General features: G+C 39.1%; 3 protein-coding genes across 7 annotated transcripts in view; 2 read left to right on the top strand and 1 right to left on the bottom strand.

Moving 5' to 3' along the window:
- LOC117567627 (sodium- and chloride-dependent glycine transporter 1) overlaps positions 1-23,233 on the bottom strand; it is a 55,354-nt gene that overhangs the window by 14,548 nt on the left and 17,573 nt on the right. For 2 of the 5 annotated variants that reach the window (XM_034247719.2, XM_052005324.1), the window contains exon 1: positions 17,060-17,257. The exons of 1 other annotated variant lie outside the window; for it this stretch is intronic. The gene's annotated coding sequence lies outside the window, so the exon portion shown is untranslated. Of the gene's footprint in view, positions 1-608; positions 1,049-17,059; positions 17,258-23,233 lie in introns of those variants that run through there. 2 more of the 5 variants (XM_052005321.1, XM_052005323.1) reach the window with 2 other exon arrangements.
- On the top strand, positions 6,254-9,139 carry LOC117566750 (uncharacterized). Its single transcript, XM_052005518.1, has 5 exons — positions 6,254-6,500; positions 6,560-6,787; positions 7,959-8,222; positions 8,278-8,457; positions 8,518-9,139. Exons 1-5 carry the CDS (start codon positions 6,272-6,274, stop codon positions 8,715-8,717), a joined length of 1,101 nt encoding a protein of 366 aa, XP_051861478.1. The 5' UTR covers positions 6,254-6,271; the 3' UTR covers positions 8,718-9,139.
- LOC117566751 (putative ATP-dependent RNA helicase BoYb) lies at positions 9,183-12,862 on the top strand. The gene is made up of 3 exons (XM_034246295.2): positions 9,183-10,536; positions 10,591-10,650; positions 10,705-12,862. The coding sequence occupies exons 1-3, from the start codon at positions 9,264-9,266 to the stop codon at positions 12,699-12,701; spliced, it is 3,330 nt and encodes a 1,109-aa protein (XP_034102186.1). The 5' UTR covers positions 9,183-9,263; the 3' UTR covers positions 12,702-12,862.

The raw sequence follows: 23,233 nt of genomic DNA, 5'->3' as shown, positions 1-23,233 counted from the left end.
AATACGTTACAAATAATATAAGTTAATTACATTTGCATATGAATAACTGCAACATTTTGCACCTTAGGTACATATTACTTAAACCAAAATGTCTGTGAAGTAAATTTTTATTGCTTTTTACTACATTTCGCGGATCAATTGACATGCTTAATTTAATTTAGTTAATTAGCGTATGTAAACAGCAAATATTTCCATATACTGTTCCCTTTCTATGAATGGATGTCAAATTTGCAGCGATTTATTTTAATTTTACACTTCGCTTGGCACTGTGAGTAACAGGCAGTAAACGTGAAAAACCTTCACATTGACATTCAAAATGAAAATGAAATATGCGAAATTTGTGAAACACCAACAATAATACGAGTACCAACTGTATAATCAGTTTTTTTTTGTCTTGGCAACAATATTCACTCAGTCTAAATTGCAATATCCAGAGTCTGTCTGACTGGCGTTAAATTGTAGAACCAACACCGGCGACAATTAAACAACAATATAAGTTTTGCCAATAAACTGTTTTTAATAAAGATAAATAGTGTAAAAACCTCTCAAGGGTATCATAAATCCATGCTTCAATTTAGTAAACTATTCGGTAATGCTAAAAGAATTACGCTTTGATCAATCTTTCTCAAGTATGCTGAGATTAATGGCTGCTCGAGAATATGACACACCGTCAATGACACTTGAAGCTGTTGCCTCGCCTCACACGCCCGTTGCACACCCACACTAATGTAGAATCACATGTATGCTACTTACACCAACACAACACAACGACAGCGATGGTTAGATGAGATGCAATGAGATGAGATGTGTGAAGCGATGGGCTGTCTATGCGATAGATGAGTGCGACCCTCAGTGCTCCATTGTTGGTCACGTTTTTATGCGCCATTTCGTTGTAGTCGTTGTTGTTGTTGGCTTAGCTGTTGCTGCTGCTGTGTGTGTGCTTGTGTGTGTGAGGCAATGCGTTGACAACTTTGATAATTAGGCAGCCAAATGTGCATTTAAGTGAGTGGACGAGGACGTTTTTATGCTGCTTCCCCTGCTAATGAGTGGGTACACTCGGATACTACAACTGATGTTTACGATCCGAAGGGCAGTAGACAAGTTTTATGATTTAACTGCTTGCGAATTGTAGGGCTACAGTTACTCTTTACAAGGCTTCTAATTATTCTTGGCTATTAAATCCCTAGCTTAATCAGTTTTACAGAAGTTATTGCTGCTAATTAAAGTCATTTAAGCAAACAGATGCAGTTTGCTTTGTCTACCGGTTTTTATTAGTTCAATTTGTCAAATGACTTGTCACATCTGTTTTATTCAAAATGTATATGGAATATTTTCTAATATTATTGTAGATACAACGGAAGTGCAACTTTGTATATATTCGTATACAACTTTAATCAAACACTGCTAATTCTTTCTCCTTATTGTCTTGCGCTTAGCAACTATGTATTTTATATTGCTGTTGCCGGCAGTGGGCTTAACCACAATGCTTCAACATCCTTTTAGTGCCCATTTTTGTGTTGTTGTATTTTTCTATTTAGTCTAGCGGAATGTTGCTGTTGTTGTTGTACTAGTTGCCAGGGTCGCTGCTGCGGCTTTTGCGCTGTGGCATTTGCTTAACAAATAGTTTTTAATGATTCCAATGCTTGCGGCCAGTTTAGGAATATATACCCAATCCGCAATCCTCAATCCCCACCCCAAAGACAAGCTGGAGCCCTTCCGCCCACTTACACACAGAGATATCCACACAATGTAGCAGACCCCAGTAACAACAATAACAATCGTTTGGCTTTGTACAAATTGTGTGGCAGCGGCAACTGCAAAAGCAAAGGCACGACCAATGGCAATGGCAAAGGCAACGGCATTTGTTGCAAATAGTTTAAATGGCTACTGGCGTCTCAGTGGGAGGCACAACAGCGAGCAAATTTTAGAGGAGTGAGAATTCGAGGGCAGTTATTAAGTTGTTAATGGGCAAGCACAACGACATTATAAAATTTGTTACTACCCAGCATTTAAATAGTTCTGAGTGGCATACTTAAATGTTCATAAAAAACCCTATAAAAACTATTGTTAACAGTACTCAACTGTGAGATGCACAATTTGAATTTACATACATACAAAAAAATTAATTCATACAGAAAACAACTAAAGCTATTTAGACTTGCTGTTGAATACATCATAGAATTCCTAATATGTAAAATGTATGACCTTTTTTTTATGAAAAAACAGTTCAATAGAAGCGATTCTTATTTAATTTTAAAGTTATTTAATTGGAATTGTAAAAGTTATTTAACAAATAATTTGATGTGACAAAAAACGGCTGCTGTAGACGGGTCTTAGTTAGTTTGATAGGAAACCTAGGATATTTTATACTCTATGCAATATTTTGAATGTAACAGTATTATGATATACCAAATGTAGCCTTCTGTACATTTTAGGATTTTTTAAGTATATTAATTTGGTATATTCGCAGTGTTTTGATTTACTGAAAATGGATAGCGGGTAACTTACAGTCGAGCCCATTTGACTAAACCCTTTTTCTTGTTTCTTTCATAAGTGTTGAAAATTTGAAATAAAATTAAAGTTAACAAGATCAATGGGAGCATACGAATAGACTAATAACATATGAAACCAATTAATGTTAAGTCATACTTAATTGTAAAGTAAAATATTGTGTGATACTATTTAATTCACTAAATTAAAGTTGTAATTGTTTTATGAACACATGAACCGAAGAAAATATTATATGTTAATGTATATCTTTAAAATTCTTCTCCACACATATTAGATTTCAACGAACACTACATTTATCTGATCAAATTCGTTATATTAAGTAAGCGTGAAAACTATGAAAAAAATGAAGCAGCGAAATTTTGAGTTTAAAGAAGTGCGATGTTTATGATAAGTGAATTTGGATCTTAGGTATAGTAATATCGTTAAATGGACAACTCGAAAAGCAGTAAATCTTAAGACAAAATAAAATTGTTTTAATGTATGCATCCACATGCCATTTCTATTCTATTGTTGGTTTGCTTAAAGTTATCCCCATGATAACAACCCAACACTATACGCGCTGCAATTTCGAAAGTTTATGAAAGTTCATAGTTCGATTTTGCCAGAGTTGCCAGATGTTACTGTTCAGCAGAGCATATTGAAACTTGTTTAAGTGCTGAATCATGCCACGTACATTATAATTAATGTGAAATGGCATGTTTGCAACACATACACACACACACACACACACACACACTGGCATACATAAATCGGAAAGTAGCAATTAAATGTAACGTATACGCCAGGAGGTACGAAGCACGATGAAAGTATAAAAGTGAAACTGAAATCTATGGACGGGTTTAGGTTAGATGCACTGAATAGTTGCTTCTCTTTTCGTTTGTTTGGTCAATTCGAGTGTGAAAATGTTGTCGAGCGTTTCCCTTGTTCTTGTTGTCGCTGTTGTGGGTATTGTTTTTGTTTTTGTTTTGTTCTTGTTGTTGTTGGTGTTGCTGTTGTGTTGCTGTTTAGCTCTCGCTTGCTTACACACAGGCACAGCCATTGACCTTGGGCTGCAATGTGCAAGCGCATGGAACGAACGCATTGCCCAGCCCCAGGGTTAAACTATCCCACCACCCAGCCACCCCCTTTTTGGGAGGCGGCATGCAAGGGCGTGCCGCTACAGTTATAGTTTTACACTTTTGCCGACATCTTGTCGGCCCAGCAGCCTTTTCCGTTTTCGATTTTGCATACCCTTGAAAAAATGCCATAATTACATTCTCATTGCTTGTATTTTTCAATTCTTCGCATTGCAAGAATGTTAGAAATATGTTGCTTTTTATTAATGTGAATATAACTAGTGGATTCGATTTCACAACAATGCAAATGAACAGAGCACTAAGACACTTAACATTTTGCACTTTGGAAGAACTTGGAAGTTCAAAGTTGAATTTAAGAATCTGATATTGCCTATCAAGAGATGTCCAAGTGAACTTCATCAGGAACATCATCATAATTATCATCACAGTTTGTCGGCTTGCAATTTTTTTTTTTGCTGAGGCAGTTTGCAAGTGGCCATCAGCATGTGATGGCGGGAGACAGGCAGGACTTGAAACGCTTGAACTTGATCCCTTGAAGGTTAGTACAATCAACAAATAATGCCAGTTGCCTCGACCTTTCCCATGAAGATTACTACGCAGCAACAATGCCAAAAACCATCATTGTAAAATCTGCACGTAAAGTAAACTGCTTGTTCATTCATTTTTAGACCTTGTATTTAAAAAACTTAAAAAAGGTATTCGTGATTAAGTTTGTTCACACATGTGTAAAGGGCAGAAGGTGTTGTGTGTAATACAATTAAAGTTCAAGAGAGCAACGAGCGGATTTAATTCTTTATAGAGGTAACACATACATTATTTATCTACAAATTTTAAATGTTAATTAGTAAAATGTACTTTTGTTAATGAACTTATACATTAAATTCAATTATAGAAATATATTTAAGCTACTTTATAGAGTGCACATCAGAGGATTTTCTAATAAATTGTATATTCGATTCTCTGTACTTACTATTTGTTCATTCATATAATTTTTATCTTTCAGTTAACATGAAGTCCTTTATTTAAAAGCAAAACTGAGCGTCAAGAGCAAAGTAGTTTTCACATATATATTCTTTCGCCATTTGTGTTGATTGAATCGGAAAATAATCTTTCTGATGCGACAATTGCATTAAGATTTGTGTAGCGATTTTAAGAATATTAAACGTAGAGGTTAAAGAAATTGGGAATGTATTTCAAGTGATTGTAACATATTTTTGCATTTTGATATACGTATATTTTATGACTATTAAATTTCGTCAATTCACTAAATTCGTCTAAATTTGATTTAATATAAATTTTACCTATGCTTCATAGTTCTTTTTAGATTGCCTACATTTTGAAAAAATGCATATTATAAATATACATTTTCTGTATCGCGACAATCCTTTGAAAAACCAGAAACAACAACAACTGCAACTTAAATTGTGTTTTCAGATAATCCGCTCAATTTGTCGTAAGAAAAGTTGCTGGCGTTTCGCCTTGAGTATGAAATGCATTTCATTTGAATATCAAAAGCGAGAGGCAAGAAAATATGGAAAACAGTTGGAAAAACAGTCTGAGACACTTGCTAAGTGAATTAATTTTTTACTCTGTATTCTGATTTTTTTGAAAAAATATTTTCACGCTTTATTTTTTGTGTTTTTATTTTGGTTTTACCTTGTGCATACATTTTTCTTGTTGTTGATGTAAGAGTGTGTGTGTGCGTGTAAAAGTCTGTGCATGTGTTTTGTTCAACATTTGCAATTTAAATGTAATTTCTCAACTGTTTATTTGGTTTATGACGAGTGCGCGCACTCAGATTTAACAGTCAGCGACAGCCCAGAGATGCGTGCTTGAGAGGGGCGTGAGGTGTTGAGGTCATACCCTTAAAAGCTGACAGAATGAGTGATGACCCGGGCATAACAACTACAAAATATTCAGAAATCTATACATTCTTTTTTGTTATACTAACATATATATGTAGGTGTAGATATTGGGTGCTCGCATGTCAATTATATTGACCCGTTTCAACTAGAAGGTTGAGCGAAATTCATAGAATTCAACAAAGAAAATCACAAATTATTTTTTTATTAGCTTTTTCATCCACGCATAAAGAATCATTCCATAACAACGCGATGTTATCCTAAAGTCATCCGCACGTGTATGTCAAACATCCGGTGAATAGAATACTTGCAAACTTATTTGGCGCCTAAAAGGCTTCCACGTTTTATGGTTACAAATTATGCCCTCATTTCCCCTTCAACGTTTGTCTGCTAAAATTGGTACGTTCTATAGACTAGAAGCAATAACAACAGAAGATTGATAAAAAAGAAATACATATACGAAAAATTGTCAAGTTTTATAGCTGGTATTCGTTGCTGGAGATTATAAAAGCATTTTACAAATTTGTATTTAGATTAAAATTCGCAGAAAATGTATAATTCTCCAAGCTACAAATATAGCAAGCATATTCATCTTCCATGAGCCTTTTAAGTTTCATTTATTCAAAATGTAGAAGAACTATAAATTTATTATAAAGATTTGTTGACTAAAATGAACTCAAATCGGTGTCGGGCTGAGACTGGCTGCGATGTCGTCTTTTCTACGCTACACAACTGTTTTTGATAAACGACTTTTTCGGAGAGCCCTGAACGTAGAAGCTTGGCATCGATTGGAGCATTGGCAATGGAGCAGTCATTAGCGAAATGGACTTGAAGCAGTGCGCACGATGCATTTTGATTATGGTTGCATTATTATTCATCATCTGCCAGTCAAAATGTGAATCCCACAATGCAAGTGCGAATACGATTGAGATTGGGTGCTCGAGACAGAGTTTTACTCTGAATATTCCTAACCAAAAAACGGACAACTACAGTAGGATATTCTTTTTAACCGTACTGGGAACTTTGTGTTTGACGCTCTTGGGTTGTTTGAGTAAGTTTCGAGGTTTACGAAATATAATAAGAATTTCATAATTATTCATTTAATTATAGGCTGTGTTTGCTGCTGTTTCTTTCGATGGTCAACGGAAAAGGCGGAGAGTCTGGACGCATATGCTCCGCGTACACAGAGCATTGTGTGGCCAGAATTGCCAGAGGAAACTGCTCATGTGGTGGAACTGACCTTTCTACATACACCAGGTGTTGTAGATTGTCTGTGCAGTGCTTGTGAGTTGGCGAGGAAGGTGCGATGCATTGAAAATTGTCTGAATTCAACAGAGTGTTAAGCAGATAATCGAATACTTTGCTTTTTTATTCTGGGGGACATGTAATATTTACATTGTGAATCTTTAGCTACATTTTATAGTTCGAATATCGACCAAGACTTTAAGAAATTGAAGAAAAATCAATGAAGAAATAAATTTCTTTGTTAATTATAATAATAATTCTACTTAAATTACTCATCTTTACTAAATCTAAAGTGAAAGTTTTCACTAACTATTTATTAGCACAAATAAAATTGGTTACCAAATTGAGATTTTTATTTTCTATGAAACGAAATTACTATATAAGATAATTTCCAATTACGTAAACATTGTTTCGTTAAACAATCTTTTAAAAAAATTAAAATTTAAAAATAAGAATGACACTTTTGAAATGTAAGCTAGAAAACAGTCCATTATGCAGCTTACAGCAAGCGTATCTTGTTGGCTTCCTATACTTTTTACAATACATATTCACCTTTAGAAAATTGAAAAGTTGTTTTAGAAAAATATGCTTTTTAGACCCCACTGATCTAAGTCGGTATCAACAGTCAAGTTCGAATAAAAATAAAAATTTGTATTTTTGAAAATGTTTGCAAAGAATTTAATCTTAATTTTTGAATTTTTATAATGAAATGTAGAACAACTAAAATTATGAAAGTTAATGAAGAAGTGCTTCCGTTTGACATAATTCGTATGAACGAATTTAATAAATTGGAGCTGAAATAAAGTTTTAGCTTTGTGTTCTATTGTTGCTATTTCATAGATATTTATAACAAGTAAGAAAGCGACAATCGAGTGTACGACAATCGACAAGCGACAAACCGTAACCCATTTTAAATTATAGTAAAACAGTGCAGTATAATTCTTAAAATATACCAAATTATACCTCAAAACGCTGGAAATATACCAAAGGCTGAATTTGGTATATTGATATAGTAATATATTAAAAATATACAAAATATACCAGATAGACCCGTAGTAAGTAGGCGTTTTTGACCATACAAAAGTATTTATTAAATAAAAAATTATAGTTCTATCTCTTATAGTCTCTGAGTATTTCATACGTACAGACGGACATGGCTATATCGCCTCGGCTGTTGACGCTGATCAAGAATATATATACTTTGTAGGGTCGGAGATGCCTGCCTGTTACACAAAGTTATACTACCCTTCTACCATATGGGTAGTGTGTATAATAAAACAGATTCACAAGTTCCACAATGATACCATACTCCAACTGCATTATGGACAGCTGTTTTTCTTTGCCACTGGTCGAGGAAAGACTTCTTGGCAAAGTCGTAGCATGTTGAAGGTTCAGTTTATGAGCAGAAATCAAGAGAACAGCTACGTATTCAATATGGAGAAATCGTTAAATGGATATGCGGAAATGTTGCTGCTTTTTCTGCTGTTTGTGGGTTATCCAGAACTCTTCACTGACAGCAACTATACGGGCAAGTTGAATAGTTGTTTTCCTTTGGCATTGTGCATAATATGTTTTTGCTGCAGACAAGTACTGGCTTAATGAGACACAGACCATGAAGGAGGATGACAATGCAACAATTTTGGGTGGCTATGGAATTATGGGCGACATACACGAAAACAACAAACGTATTGTTTCTCAAGTAGAGCCACTAATGAATGTGGCTTTGGTGGCTCTGCTGTTGCATATTCTCATCGTGGTCGGGGGTATACATTTTAATAAGGAAATTTGATTTCAGTTTTACTAATTGGATTGTATTTGCTTAGGTATTATTATCTACACTTTTGTGTTCTGTAGAAATCGTTCTACGAAGAGGAGATCGCTAGAGGTTAATCATCGTCTGCAGAGTCCTTTAACTTTAAGGCATGTGCCCAACTCTGCTAATTGCCGGTGTCATGGATGTCTTGTGGCCAGGCAAATTCTAAGTGGACTGATTGTTCAAAAGATCATTAACGAACGATCTTAACCATCGTCAGTGACAAACAGATTGTAATAATTTTTATGGATTTCTTTCCACAGTTATTAATGGAAACTTCTCATAATAATTCAACATGTTGTTGACTAAAAGTAAAAGTTACATGTAAGATTAAAGTTATCACTTGCTAACCTAAATGCAATAATTTGAATTACGATATTACTTATTTATCGAAAAAATTGCGAGTAGTGCAAGTGCAGCCAACTTAGTTAAGCTCGATAGAGAGAGAAAGAGCGTTGCTTGTCCTTTATCGATATTTTGGCCTTTATTATTGATAATATCGACAATAATAAACAATTAAAATTATGAACCATTTATTCTTGCAAATGTGGCACAAGCTAACAAAATTATTAAATTGTAGGACAGAAATTGTCTTTTAGAGCCAATAAAAATATCGATAAGCCCAAAAGCCTTGGCGACAAATTTGATATCAACCCTTTAATCGATTTTATCCCAGTACTAAGTAAACTTTTCTGTCGCGTTGTTCGCAGATCGTATTGTAAAATCAATTAGATTTTTCTTTGTTAGATCTTCAATATGACAACAATTAAGAAATTAACTGACGGTAACAACAATAACAGTAAACCGGAGAATTTTCATTATGCAGTGCAAGAAGACACTTTCTCATTTGCGCAACACGAGCGTCCGCTGCTTGCGGCGAATTGCTCCGAATACGCCGTGGCGCACTCCAACAAACGCCTGCAGCCTGCGCGGCGAATGGACGAGGTATCATTTCTACCGCATATTGTGCATAGCATGCGCAGGTTGAGACTCACTGCGTTATTGCGCCTGCAGAGTTACGCATGGCCACACCTCAGCCAGGGAGCTGGCCACGGAGCGATCATTGTGGGTGCTCCGCGTAGTGGACGCACATTAAGCTATGTGCCGCCACTTTGTCAGCAAGTGTGCATGATGCTGAGCCAGCTAAGAGGTGGCCAACGGTGGGAGCTGTTGGGTCCCATTGCCGTAGTGTTAGCTGCCGATTTGTCCCGAGTGCAGCAAATTGGCGCTGTATGCAATACGATGCTGCGGAAGGCGAAGAACGAGGAGTGGCTCAGTTTGGTGTTGACAGTTCCATCCTCCCAGACACCAGAGTTTTTCCAGCGTCTGCTCAATGGAGTTGGCTGTTTGGTGGCGACGCCAGCTCAGTTTCAATGGCTATGCAATGTTGGCCTAATCCAGATGCCATACTTAAGTTTCGTGGTCTACGATGATGTGGATCTCATGTTGCCAGATCAACTACACAAAGCACATCAACATGTGCTCTCACTTACCAAGCAAAAGCGTCCACAATTGGTAATCACCACACAGTCGTATAATCACAAGCTACTCGGCATGGTAAACCAGATTAATGCCCATCCCATGGTGCTTTTTGGTGATATACTTGAGGCAGCACTCTATGGCGGCACACGGATGCGCTTGACGCTGCTTGAAAGCAAATCGAAGCAGCAGGAACTGCTGCAACTGCTGCAGCAACGTCCGCCGCACTTGATACGCACCGTCATTAATTGCCACAACGATGCGGACATACTCGACCTTGTGGACTTCCTTGGCAAACGTGGCTATGCCTGCTTGCCATACTATCAAATGGCTGACATGGAGGTGCGTGACCATGTGTATCGTTGGATGGTCAACACTCGCGGCGAGTTGCTGCTCTGCACTGATAATTGCCCCGAGCTGGACATTCGACATGCCCAAACCCTGGTTCATTATAGCTTGAGCGATAGCTGGAGCAAGTTTAAGCTGCGTCACTTGGCGCTAACCGAGAACTTGCGCAATCAATTTGAACAGCCGCTAAAGTTAAATGAAAGTAAGTTACACTTTTATCATAAGATAGTCTTTTGTATTGAAACTCACTTTCCAGAGCATCAATTTCAAGGGGAGGATTCAAAGGAACTACGGAATAGAAAAAGCTTGAACCATAGTAAGTTACACCTTGGCTTAACAAAATCTCTTGGAAATAATAACTGTCTTTCAGATGACCTGCTTTCGATCGTTTTCTTGGACGAAACCAATAACAAAGAGCTTCCGCGTCTCGTGGAGTTTCTACAAATGCGTCAGCAAGTGGATGAGCGGATTGTTTGCCTGGCTCGCCATATACGCAACGAATCGGAGCGCAGCAAGTGCAATGAACCGGCGCTGTGCGATCTGTTGCTCAGCCTGGGCCACTGTGCCAACTCACAGTGCGAGGAGCGGCATCAGCTGCTGCCATACGATCGCCAGTTGCAATCAATGTTGCCGACCAGTGGGGATGTGAAACTGCAACTAGTTAGGGTTTATTCGCCCTCACATTATTGTGTGCGATTGCTGGAGCACTTACCAGCTGGCGGTAAATGGCAGTCCTTACGGCGTCGAGCATCATTGGATCTTCAGTTACAATTGCTGCAATCGCAGGAGTGTCTGCGCCATTGGCCGCCGAAGGCCAAACAGATTTGCGTCTATCGCAATGACTATGGCTACGAGCGTGTGCGCATTCTTCATGTGGCGCCCATTGAATTGATCAATCTTTCAAGAAATGATGTCGCTGTGGTTGTGCAGGCAATGGACGTTGATACTCGTCAAATTAAGACCACTAGCGGCAAGCTGTACGTTTGCCCAGATGAGCTTTTGAATAAACCACAACTAGCTCTTGATCTGCGCATTCTTGGAATGGTACCCTATACGGGCGAGTGGAGTTGGCACGAGGAGGATGCACAGCAATGTTCAAATTGGATTAATGCTGTGCCTAAGCCTAATTTTTTGCAAGCCAGCATCGCAGTGACTCTCTCACATACTATATTTGTTCATGATTTGGCCGTAATAAATTACGCTTCCAGTCTGCAGTTGCATGTAAGGCGCTTAAACATGTGCCAGCAACTAGCTCTGCATAAACTGGCTACGAAGTCGGGACAGGCGGTGACAAAACTAATGCAGTTTTTAACAGAAGTTAAGGACGAGCCAGAAATAAAGGAGAAATTGTCTATGCATCAAGAAGTCTTAGACGAACAACTGCAGAGCCAACAACCTTTGCAGGAAATTAAACTGATAACAGCCAAGGGCCTTTCTGGAAGATCTAAATTCTTTGCAAAAATGGCTATACAGCTGGGGAAAGAAAACAGAGAACGTAGTGAATATCAACAACACGTGCAGCAGCAACAGCAACAGAAACAGGTTAATCTGGAACATAGTCTCATAAAGCATGCAGAGAAGACTTCGGAACCAGAAAGCGGTATTGAGGCATTGCACGATTGCCTAATGAGGTGCACGCTTCTGGAATTGTCGCAGGAGTCAGATGAGAAGAAATTTTCAATCGGCAATTGCAGAATGCCTGAAGAACTGCTAAAACAATTAGTGGTACAGCAAGAGCATACACCAAACTCAAAGCCAGAGTCTTGTTGTAAGCAGAATAAGATTAAGATCGAGACAACTGCAGTAAATACTACTACGATGAATAATAGAATTCATTCTCGAATTCCTAAAAACGCAGTGCGACCAGAGGTAAAATACTATCAAACACTTTGCACACTGGAACTACAGGTTGTACTGCCTGAGGACAAGATGCCGTATGATGCATTACTTTTCAATGGTAGCTGCATTGTCTTCTTTACAATCGGGACATCAGGATCGACAAGATATCAGTTTACTCTGAACACACATTGTCCGTATCAAAGTTTTAGCCATCATCAGCAGGGTCGCACAGTCTATATAAGCATCCTCAAGACCTTGGCAATTACATATCCACTTGAATTTAACTTTTACAAATTCATGAAGCCACAACATGAGAAACTCATTAGAATCGAGGAGCAACGTCGGGAGCGTGTGTTCATGTTTGAGAGCTATCTCTTGCATAAGGGTTTAATACAAGGAAGATCAGTAAGTTATGATAAAAGGGACAGCGATGTTAGCAGTGACGAGCACGCCGAGGATCCATTTCACACTGAAGGCGCCGAGTATGTGGAAAGAGCTCTTAATGCATACGAATATACTTGCGAGTAGTTTTATATTATACCTTTATTTCTATGATATAGTCTTGTCATGTAAAATTAAGCTCTTAAAGCATGACGATCACACATAAGAACAAGTGGGAAAGCTACATTCGAGTGTGCTCGACTCTGAGATACCCGTTAACCATTTTCAATAAATCCATATTTTACAAATATCGCAAAATACTAAAATATGCCGATGGATATCTTTTGTATATTAACACATTGAAAATATGCCATAGAGTAAAAAATAAACCAGATTGTTAGTAGGCGTTTTTATCCATATACAACTATTTCTTTAATAACTTCATAAATCTTAAATAATATATGTTAGTTGTTATTGTATGTACCAAAAATTGCTCTGGCTTCAAAACTACGATTGTTATTCTATTTTGGTTATTGAATTGATTGACGCCAAAAAGTATGGATATGAGAATGACTTATGTTTATAATCATTATTGTAGTAATTCAGTAGTACTATAAATTAATTTTGTGGAATCGACAGAACGATTCAAAGTTATAAGCAAATAAATTGCGTATTGATGTTGCCTCAATAAATCCCAATACTCTGCAAATTTTGATACCATTTCAAACTATTTCTAGTACCAATCTGAAAGATCCCTGTTAAATTGCTCACTTATTAAATTCGAACTTTGCACTTTCTTAATTATTGTTAAAATTGTTAGTTAAGGATAACCTATAATCAACCTTCTGAATCCAGTAAAATACTTTTATTCATGTCATATGTATGTAATATAGTAGGTCTAACAAAAGAAGTAAAAGAATTTTGACTTATTGGATCATTGGAAAAGATTGAATCAAATATAAAATCTTTATATTTTCATATTGCTGAAATTCATTTTTTAATAATCCTGAATTGTTTAACAAACTTAATTAACTTTAACTTTGTGACAAGTAAAGATAACTTTGAAATATTAAAGCTAATTTATTTATTATTAATTTATTGTGATCAGAAGGTTGACAAGCTATTGAACAAAATGAAGCGTTGAAATTGACCTTGATTGATCATTCCTTATCAGTAAACACCTCAACTACATACATACATACATATATGCATAGATACAAGCACATAAACACTTATCGATTTCGAGTCACCTTCAAATGGATTTGAACAGAATAAATTCATAGAAGGACAGACGACACATGGTTCATGTCCATATCTGTACTTTTATGTACTCGTACCATTTGCGGGTTTATAAATGCATTTTAATTTAATTTTCATAAATATTTTGAGTTGTTCATAGTTCATTGTTGTTGCTGGCGCTTTCCTGCTGAAGGTGTGCTCAAAAGCACATAAATGTCAATGTTAGCCGCAAATAACTAATACAATCAGTGACAGGAACCCCACTCACACACACACACCTACTCTCTCCTTGGCACACACACACACACATGCATGCAGCTTGGCTGCATGTGCAATGTCGTAAAAATTGTAGCTGTAAAAGCCATAAAAACAACATGTACAATCGAGAAGCGGGACAAGAGTTGCGGGGAATGCACAAGCTGTTTTACAGCTTAGCAAAGCATTGTGTTGCGCATGTTGTTGCTGATGCTGTTGTGGAAATGGATGTGGAAGTGGCTCACTGGCACCCAAAACGCATTCTACAGTTTCACCTGAAGCTCAAGCTGCACGTAAGGCAAAAATAGTTATAAGCCCGCAGCATAACACTCTGACATACAAATTCATACTATATTGCATTACAAAATGATGCTCAGCACGTCTGGTCCTCAACATTAAATATACATTTAAGGAGTCAGTCTCGTTCTCTGTCACGTTGGGATAGGGAATAGAAACATGGAACTGCTTTTGGCAACGACAAATATTAAACTACTTTATTGATATATCTTTTAAAGTGCCATGAATATTGTAAGTTTGATTGAAGATTAATTTTATTGTAATCAGAATTAGAAGTCACTCGTTTCAACATTCAAGTAAATAACAAACTGGATTTTGAATAACAAACTGGATTGTCTGTTCGACTACAAATAAAATTGTTTTTATGAATATGAATTAATATTAATAAATATTTGGTAGCAAAGTAATGAAATGCTATGCTCGAATGTTCACAAGGCAGGGAAGGACAAATGTGCAAATATAAGATAATAGAGATTCGATTCTATTCCGTTGTCAACATACATGACCTTTAACACAACTGGCATAGTAAGCAAACGTTGACGTGTACGCAAAGTTAACCAAGCTTCAGCAATCAATAAAATTGCTGTTGAATATTTATACTATTTTTTGTTTTTTTTTGTTAGCTTTGATGTGACAATTGATTGACACCTGTTGAACTTATGAAACTTACTTGTCAATTGTTTAGTATTGATGCCTTTGGATTTCTTAAGACTGCTTTGCTAATTGATATTTGTTTTGATTTGTGATGTGCGAAAGCAAAAAGAAAAACTCTGCTCAAAAGTCAGAGGGCAAACGAAGGAAAAAATCTTAAGAAACAAGGGGATCAAGTTGAGTCTAGTGATAGGCAAACACGCACAGGAAGCGCCCGGACAAGCAGGTCTGCAAGCAAAAGGGAAACAACGCACGTTTACGTCAAGCAGGAACCAGGAAGGAACTAGGCACAAGGCGAACAGACAGGAAAGCAAAGAAAGCAAAGCGCCAACGAAAATGACGAAGACGACGACATCTTTGGCGACTTGACGAGGTAGCAGCACAAGGAAGCTGCTGGCAAGGACGAGCATACTAAGGTAACAACCAACAGCAATAACTATAACAAACGCAAGCGGGGCAAAAAATTAAAATGAACGAGAGACCGAGTGCGTGTTATGTGTGTGTGTGTGTGTGTGTGTGTGTTGGGCTGAGAGAGTGCGAGAGAGAGAGAAAAATTGAGAGCAATGAAAGCATAGACATTCCAATAACAATGAAGCGCCCAAAGAATAGTAAAGAAAGCAGCAAAAACTTTTGTCGGGACAGCGGATGCTGGAATTAATTTTGCGTTCGGCTACGCTCGACTGCAGTGAGGTGCAAACCTTGAGGGCCTCAAAAAAGAACTTTGGCTAAATATTTGCCCACTACCTTTAGCAGCAAAATGGCTGACGACGACTTAGATTCCAGAAGAGATACCGACCATATTTAATAGAATTTGAGTAATTGAAATTGTGTATTAACCTTCATGTGTGTGGTTATTACTTTAAAGTTCGATCCCATATTCGCTTAATAATCATTAGTTTGATTTTACATGAAAGGTTACTACCCATGGCTACAGTTTCTTTCAGCACACTTTATTTTGGAAACATCTTCTTTTAATATATAATTTTCTAAAATATTTATAAGAGTTTTCCAGCTTATAATCATAGTTTTGAAATTAGATTTGGTTCGATTTTAATAATTATTTCCAATGAATGAATGAAAGTAATATTTCACATATGTATAACTATATACATATATGTGATTATAAATCTCTTACTCAAATTGGTTCACAATCTTATAGCTATTGAAACTGGATCCAATTACTAAAGTCCATCAAATCCTTATGTTTGACTGGAGATTGAGTCTGCTAATTTTATTGTGCGCTTATAAGTCGATCGCAATTCATTATTTATATAGATTTATCAAGGGTAAAGCTACGTATACCAACTATTTAAATCTGTGTAGAATGTGTTAATGCAAACAAGTAAAATTGAGTTCTAGTAACAAAAGCAGAAGAAATGTGAAATTTTAAAAGATAGTTACATTGTAGTAAATTATGATATTAGTCTGTCTCAATTGCCCAATTAAATATGTGTAATAATGATAAAGTTACTTATGTTGTCGCTGATCAGAAATCAAAAGGACAATGAAGTCAATGTGCTGGTAATTGGGTTTATAATTCTCTTCTGTATTCGCCTACTCTCTGTTCCTTTAATAACGAGTTTCGGCAGCAGAATTATGGCAAAATTGGCTGGGAAATAGGCGCTTATTAGCGGATGTCATTCAGGGTACTCAGGCATATGTTTAGTGGTAACCATGACCTGCGCTGGGGTTTAGCTGGTAAGTAAGGTTAATTTAATTTGCTAGCAGTAGCAGCAGTAGCAGTAATGTGAGCAGGACTTTGGGCTATGTCATTTCCAAAACACTTATTGTATTTAACGCGAACGTCGGTTGTCTTTTTAATTGTTTTAAAAATGTGCGCAGTTGAATAGCAGCTGCGGAGGAGGAGGAGGAGGAGCAGCAGCAGTTGTAGGATGCGGCACAAGGGGCACGAAGGACACGCACAATCACAGGCACAGACACAATCACATTCACGCGAACATACCAATACACTCACACATAGACACATAGCACATACGAAGAGAAAAAACTTGGGCAGCTGAAGAATTTTGTTGAATTTAAAAACGATTTAAAACGCGACTTACGCAATTTTCGCAGCGGTTTCAGTAGTCCTTATTAATTTTCTATTAAGCGTTTTATTGTTGCTGTTGTTTATTGCATGTTATTTTATATTATTGCTGTTTGCAGTTATTGTTGTTATTGTAGTTGTAGCAATATTTTTTTCATTATTTTTATTCTTTTCCAAGATCTGCACCATCCACTATGGCTGACTATTCGAAAGCAACTGAATGCAAATCTCCAGTAGCATCGGCATGCCAACGACAACGACAGCTGCCACCCACACATCCGAATTAACGGGAGCTTTCGGTGAGCAAGGAGAAAGCTTTCACAAAAGCACAAAGTTTACCATAAAATTTATGGATAACGGAATTAGTGGTACTTTTGATTTTATTTTTTATTTCATTCGCATAGAGCGCGCAATTTCACCCTTGGCTAGTACAAATATTTTGTTGTTTTTGACAAAATCAGAAGAGCTTTCTCTGTGAATCCAGATGTACATGTATGTGTGTGTACGTTTCATTACAAATTAGTCCTTGAATATTTATACTTTTAATATATTGTCTATCAGATATATATACGTATTGCCTACTGTTATAAATAAGTATCGCTTAGAGCTTAAAACTTTTGCCGCTAATATAGCAGCTATTCAAAATAAAATTTTCGGTATCTGATCAAGCTTTATAATTTTAGTATTATCATTTATTGACAAAAAATGCCAAGCATTTACAAAACTTCTGTCTTTATTTCAATCTTATTACAACAATATATTTTTATAATTATTATTATTATCATTATTATTATTATTATTATTATTATTATTATTATTATTATTATTATTATTATTATTATTATTATTATTATTATTATTATTATTATTATTATTATTATTATTATTATTATTATTATTATTATTATTATTATTATTATTATTATTATTATTATTATTATTATTATTATTATTATTATTATTATTATTATTATTATTATTATTATTATTATTATTATTATTATTATTATTATTATTATTATTATTATTATTATTATTATTATTATTATTATTATTATTATTATTATTATTATTATTATTATGGGGTCGGAGCCATTGTTTTTACGGCAAAGCGTCTGATCGGCTTTAACTTGGCAAAGTCCAGCGTGATCCATACTAACGTGTCTCAAGCATCTCACGCCTCCTCGCGGCGACCCTGGCAAATAAGCAGCTATCATCCGATAGCTTCTTAGCTAAGGTGAGAAGGCGTAAAAAATCCAGCACGCGTCTGTTCCCGAGTCGGGCGGCACGCTGGTTAGCGTCTGCTCCACATTGGACGGCTATCAAACATGTCTTTCTCCGGATCGGGAGACACAAAAGAAGATTCGCTCGCTGATAACCAAGGCAATCCTTCACTTCAGTACCCAGCTTGAACCCCTGGCGAAATGGCTGATGGGCAAATGCCAAGGTTACCTCCGCCCTATTAAAACGTAGCGAGTCTTTAGGTACGTTCGACTCGTGATCATCGTTGATTTGATGGTACAGGTGCAGTTGAGTTTCACTCCTGCTTAACGCCGTCCTGGCTCTGAATACGAGTTCCATAAGAGCTCGTATCAACCCATCGCATGGACCTCACTGCTTGCAAAGGGACCCATGGGGACGAAACAAGGTAACTGTACATACGCGAGGAGATAGCGGCCTAAAGTTTGGACCCATATAGCATGAATATACAAACAACAAAAACCACACAAACAAAAGAGAAAGAGATGGAAGAAAATATCTTCAACAAAAACACGAAAACAGCGAGAACACCACCTAAGCAGGCTGACACCATGGAAGCAAACAAAGCTGACTCCCTGAGCACGAGCATGCCCAAACTACAACAAAACGATGATAGCACACCTAGAAATGTTCTACTCTCGAGGGTAGGGGTCATAGAAACACCAAGGATTCCACACGATGTAGCACCACTCACAGCGCAAAAAACAAACACAAATCCAGCGCAACAAACAAGGATCAACTCTTCCCCACGGCAAGAATTCATACAAAAGATGCGACGGGAAGAAGAAAATGCACTGCAAGAGTGCCGGCGGGTTTTGCGGAACATGAAAGCTGCAATGAAGATCCAAAAAAACATTTCTAGAGATGTTAAGCAAGGAGTCGGCGAACTTGATGAAATCCTCGACCAAGTGGAAACATACCGACGAAACTGGCTAAGTCAGGAGGCTGAAGGTAAACGCATGTGACATTAAGAAAAACAATGTGGATGAATCGACTACACCGAAAACCTCTGCCGCTCCGCAGTCAAAACGGCGCCTCCCAAGCCCAGTGGACGTCGACACACCAAACACAAAGAAACCATGCGCCACAAGCACAGGCGCAAACTGGCAGGTTGTGCATTCAAAGACTGATAAAGCACACAAGCAAAAATCCATCGCTCCCAAACAAACAACTGGCGGCGAACAAAATAAACCCTCAGGAGTCAAGCCAAACTCAGAGAAAGGCAGCACTCAAAAAAGACGGCCAAAAAATGAAGCCCTTCTCGTGAAACCAAACGATGGACACACCTATGCAGACATACTTAAAAGCCTTAAGGAAACTGTGGACCCAAACGACGCTGACATTAAAATTCATGCAGTTCGGAAAACAATGTCTGGAGCGCTACTACTAGAAATGAAAAAAGGCACTCAAGTGAGCACCGATTTCATTAACAAAATCAAAGGTGCCCTACAAAAAACAGCGGAAGTAAAGGAACTCAAGCCGACGAGCACGCTGGAAATCCGGGATCTAGACGCACTCACTACAGCCAACGAAGTCGAGGAAGCCATACAGAAGATCCTCCCGGACATAGGGGACCGACTAAAAGTAGTCGTGACAAAACCAAATAGTCGGGAACAAGTGAGAGCATTTGTCACACTCCAAACTGAAGCTGCAGAGACGCTTCTCAAAGCAGAAGGAATAACTGTTGGCTGGATTCGCGCCAGAATGCGCATGCAAACAATTCCCACGCGCTGCTTTAGATGCTTCGAGTCGGGTCACACCCAAAGAGAGTGCAAAGGCCCAGACAGAAGAAACCTTTGCATCCGGTGCGGCGAAATTGGACACAAACACAAGGAATGCAAAAATCCCCCAAAATGCTGCGTGTGCGTCACTGCCGGACTGAAACCAGTTGACCACATCCCTGCCTCCAGCAAATGTGCATCGGTAAGAGCCCAAACATGAAGATCCTCCAAGCAAACATGCACCGGAGCAAAAACAGCCGACTCGCTTCTCTCTCAGCTCGTGCTAGAGAAGGCGGTTGATGTTGTCATCATCAGTGAGCAGTACAAGACTCCCAACAATGGTACATTCCTAACTGACAACACCGGGACGGCGGCCATCTGGCTGCCAAACATAAACAACTTCACCGTCACAAGAAGTGGTGCCGGACAAGGCTTCGTATGGGCACAAACTAAAATCTGTACAATCATGAGCTGCTACCTGACGCCTAGTGACAGTATAAATGAATTTAAGACGAAGCTAGACGCAATAGAAGACCAAGCACAGCAGCTTGGCGGAGACTTGATCATCGCGGGTGATTTCAACTCTAGAGCCATCGAGTGGGGCATGCCGACAACAAACCCCCGGGGCAGACGGGTACTTGACATGGCTGCCAGGCTCGGGCTAGTGGTCGCAAATGAAGGGTCCACACCCACTTTTTGCAGACCAGGATGCGAGGGCACAATCCCAGACATCACTCTGGCGACAGAAAGAGCAGCGAACAGACTACAGGAGTGGGGTGTCTTGGAGGACTACACGGGCAGTGACCACCAGTATATCTGCTTCTCCATAAACTCAAACCATAGACGTCGGCCAGATCATGATAAGAAAACCACCCGAAGGTGGAACGCGAAAAAACTGGACACCGAGAAACTCATCGAAGTACTCGACGCAAGGATGGAAACAGCCGTAGACCCTAGAGACGCAAGAAGCATAGTACGCCACACCATGCGCGCCATAGAGCATTCTTGCGCCGCAGCGATGCCCAAAACGACGAGCTTCCTTAAAAGGAAAGCTGCCTACTGGTGGAACGAGCAGATTGCGGAGCTCCGAAGAGCCTGCCTACGCGCGAGAAGGAAAATGACTAGAGCCAGATCTCGAAGCAGTGCTGCGGCGGAAATCGAGGAGCACAAAGAAGCTAGAAAGCGCCTTAAACTTGCCATTGTCCACAGCAAAAAGAGCAAATGGGAAGAGCTGCGAAACGACATAAATACCAACCCGTGGGGTCTCGGCTACAAAATCGTAACGCGCAAGCTAGTAGGGCAAAGGCCGACTCCGGAGCTCAACGAAAACGTCATGGCCAATATAGTCAACACGCTCTTCCCACAGCACGAACGACGCACCGACCCAGAGATGCCCGCCCTCGAAGAGCCTCCTTTCTTTACAGAGGATGAACTCAGATCGGCAGCAACATCTTTAAAAAACAACAAGGCACCCGGACCCGATGGGATTCCTTCCGAAGCACTAAAAGCCATAGCAGACGCACGCCCGAAAATCCTGCTAAACATGTATAATGCTTGCTTGATGGTAGGAATTTTTCCAGAGGTGTGGAAGCGACAGCACCTAATGCTAATAGATAAAGGGAAAGGAGACCCAGCTACCCCAAGTGCATATCGACCGCTATGCATGCTCGACACAGCGGGGAAACTGCTAGAAAGGTTATTAAAACCTCGGCTATCTACAGCCATAGAAATGGCAGGTGGCCTATCAAATAGACAGCATGGCTTTCGACCAGGTAGATCGACAGCTGGAGCACTGCAGTGCGTCATAGAAGCGGTAAGCGATGCACAGAGAGGAAATGCCTACTCCAAAAAAATAGTGCTCCTGGCCGCCCTTGACGTTAGAAACGCCTTCAACAGTCTGCGATGGACTGACGTCATCGACGCGCTAGAAAATCGCTTCGGAACACCAGCCTACCTGATGCGCATGGTCCGCAGCTACCTAAGCACCGAGAGCTGATATACCAGACGCAAAGTGGGACCAGGCGAAAGACCGTCACTTCGGGTGCAGCACAGGGCTCTATCCTCGGCCCGGACCTGTGGAACGCTAGCTATGACAGCATCTTCTCAATAGAAATGCCAGACGACTGCAACCTGGTCGGGTTCGCTGACGACATCGCCGCCATCATTAAGGCACGTGACATGTCGGAAGCGCAGCGGAAGCTAAACCAAGTCATGATGCGAGCAATGGCTTGGTTTGAAACCCATGGTCTAAAGCTCGCCACAGAGAAGACTGAACTAATAATTTTAACAAAACGGCACATCCCTCTCGAAGTGAACATGCACGTGAGCGACGACATAATAAAAACGAAACTATCACTAAACTACTTAGGCATCCGTATCGACCCCAGAATGACTTTCTGGACCCAAATACACCATACAGTGGAAAAAGCGTCAAGGGCAGTGGCATCACTCAGTAAGCTGATGGCAAACGTTGGTGGCCCAACTGAGGGTAAGCGTAAACTGTTGATGTCAACAGTAAACTCAATACTGCTTTACGGCTCTGAAGCATGGGCAGACACCCTGACCATAACACAAAAATGCAAAACACTGTTGGCCGTTCAGAGGACGGCGGCACTTAGAGTAACGTCCGCATACCGGACAGTGTCGACAGCAGCAGTCTTGGTGATTAGCAGCGAAATCCCCATAGACCTGAAGGCCAGAGAGCGACGGCGCACCTGGCTAAAGCGCCAAAATAACCAAGAATCTGACACCGACCCCAGAGAGGAAACTATGCAACAGTGGCAAGATCGCTGGACAAACGACGAAACCGGTAGGTGGACTGCCAAACAAATACCTGACGTAAAAATATGGAGCAACCGAGATTTCGGTGAAGTAAACTACTATTTGACACAGCTGCTTTCTGGGCACGGATACTTCGGAAAGTACCTGCATCAAAGAGGACTACGCCAACAGCCAAGCTGCGTGTATGGCGATGCCGATATAGATGACGCAGAGCATACTTTTTTCTCATGCACTCAGTGGCAAACAGAAAGAGAGCTACTTGAATCGCAGATCGATGGAATCTGGAGACCTCAAAACGTTGCCAATCTGCTCGTAAGTAACGAGCAAAACTGGAAATTAATAACGAGACACGTCGAGAGAATCCTCCGACGCAAAAAGAGGCGCCTGGACGCAGGTGAAACATGAGCTAAAAACACCAGAGCGCCCAG

The sequence above is a fragment of the Drosophila albomicans genome, chromosome 3, assembly GCF_009650485.2.
Source record: "Drosophila albomicans strain 15112-1751.03 chromosome 3, ASM965048v2, whole genome shotgun sequence".
NCBI lineage: Eukaryota > Metazoa > Arthropoda > Insecta > Diptera > Drosophilidae > Drosophila > Drosophila albomicans.
The sequence above is the reverse complement of the archived record's forward strand: the minus strand, read 5'-3'. Positions and strand labels throughout refer to the sequence as shown.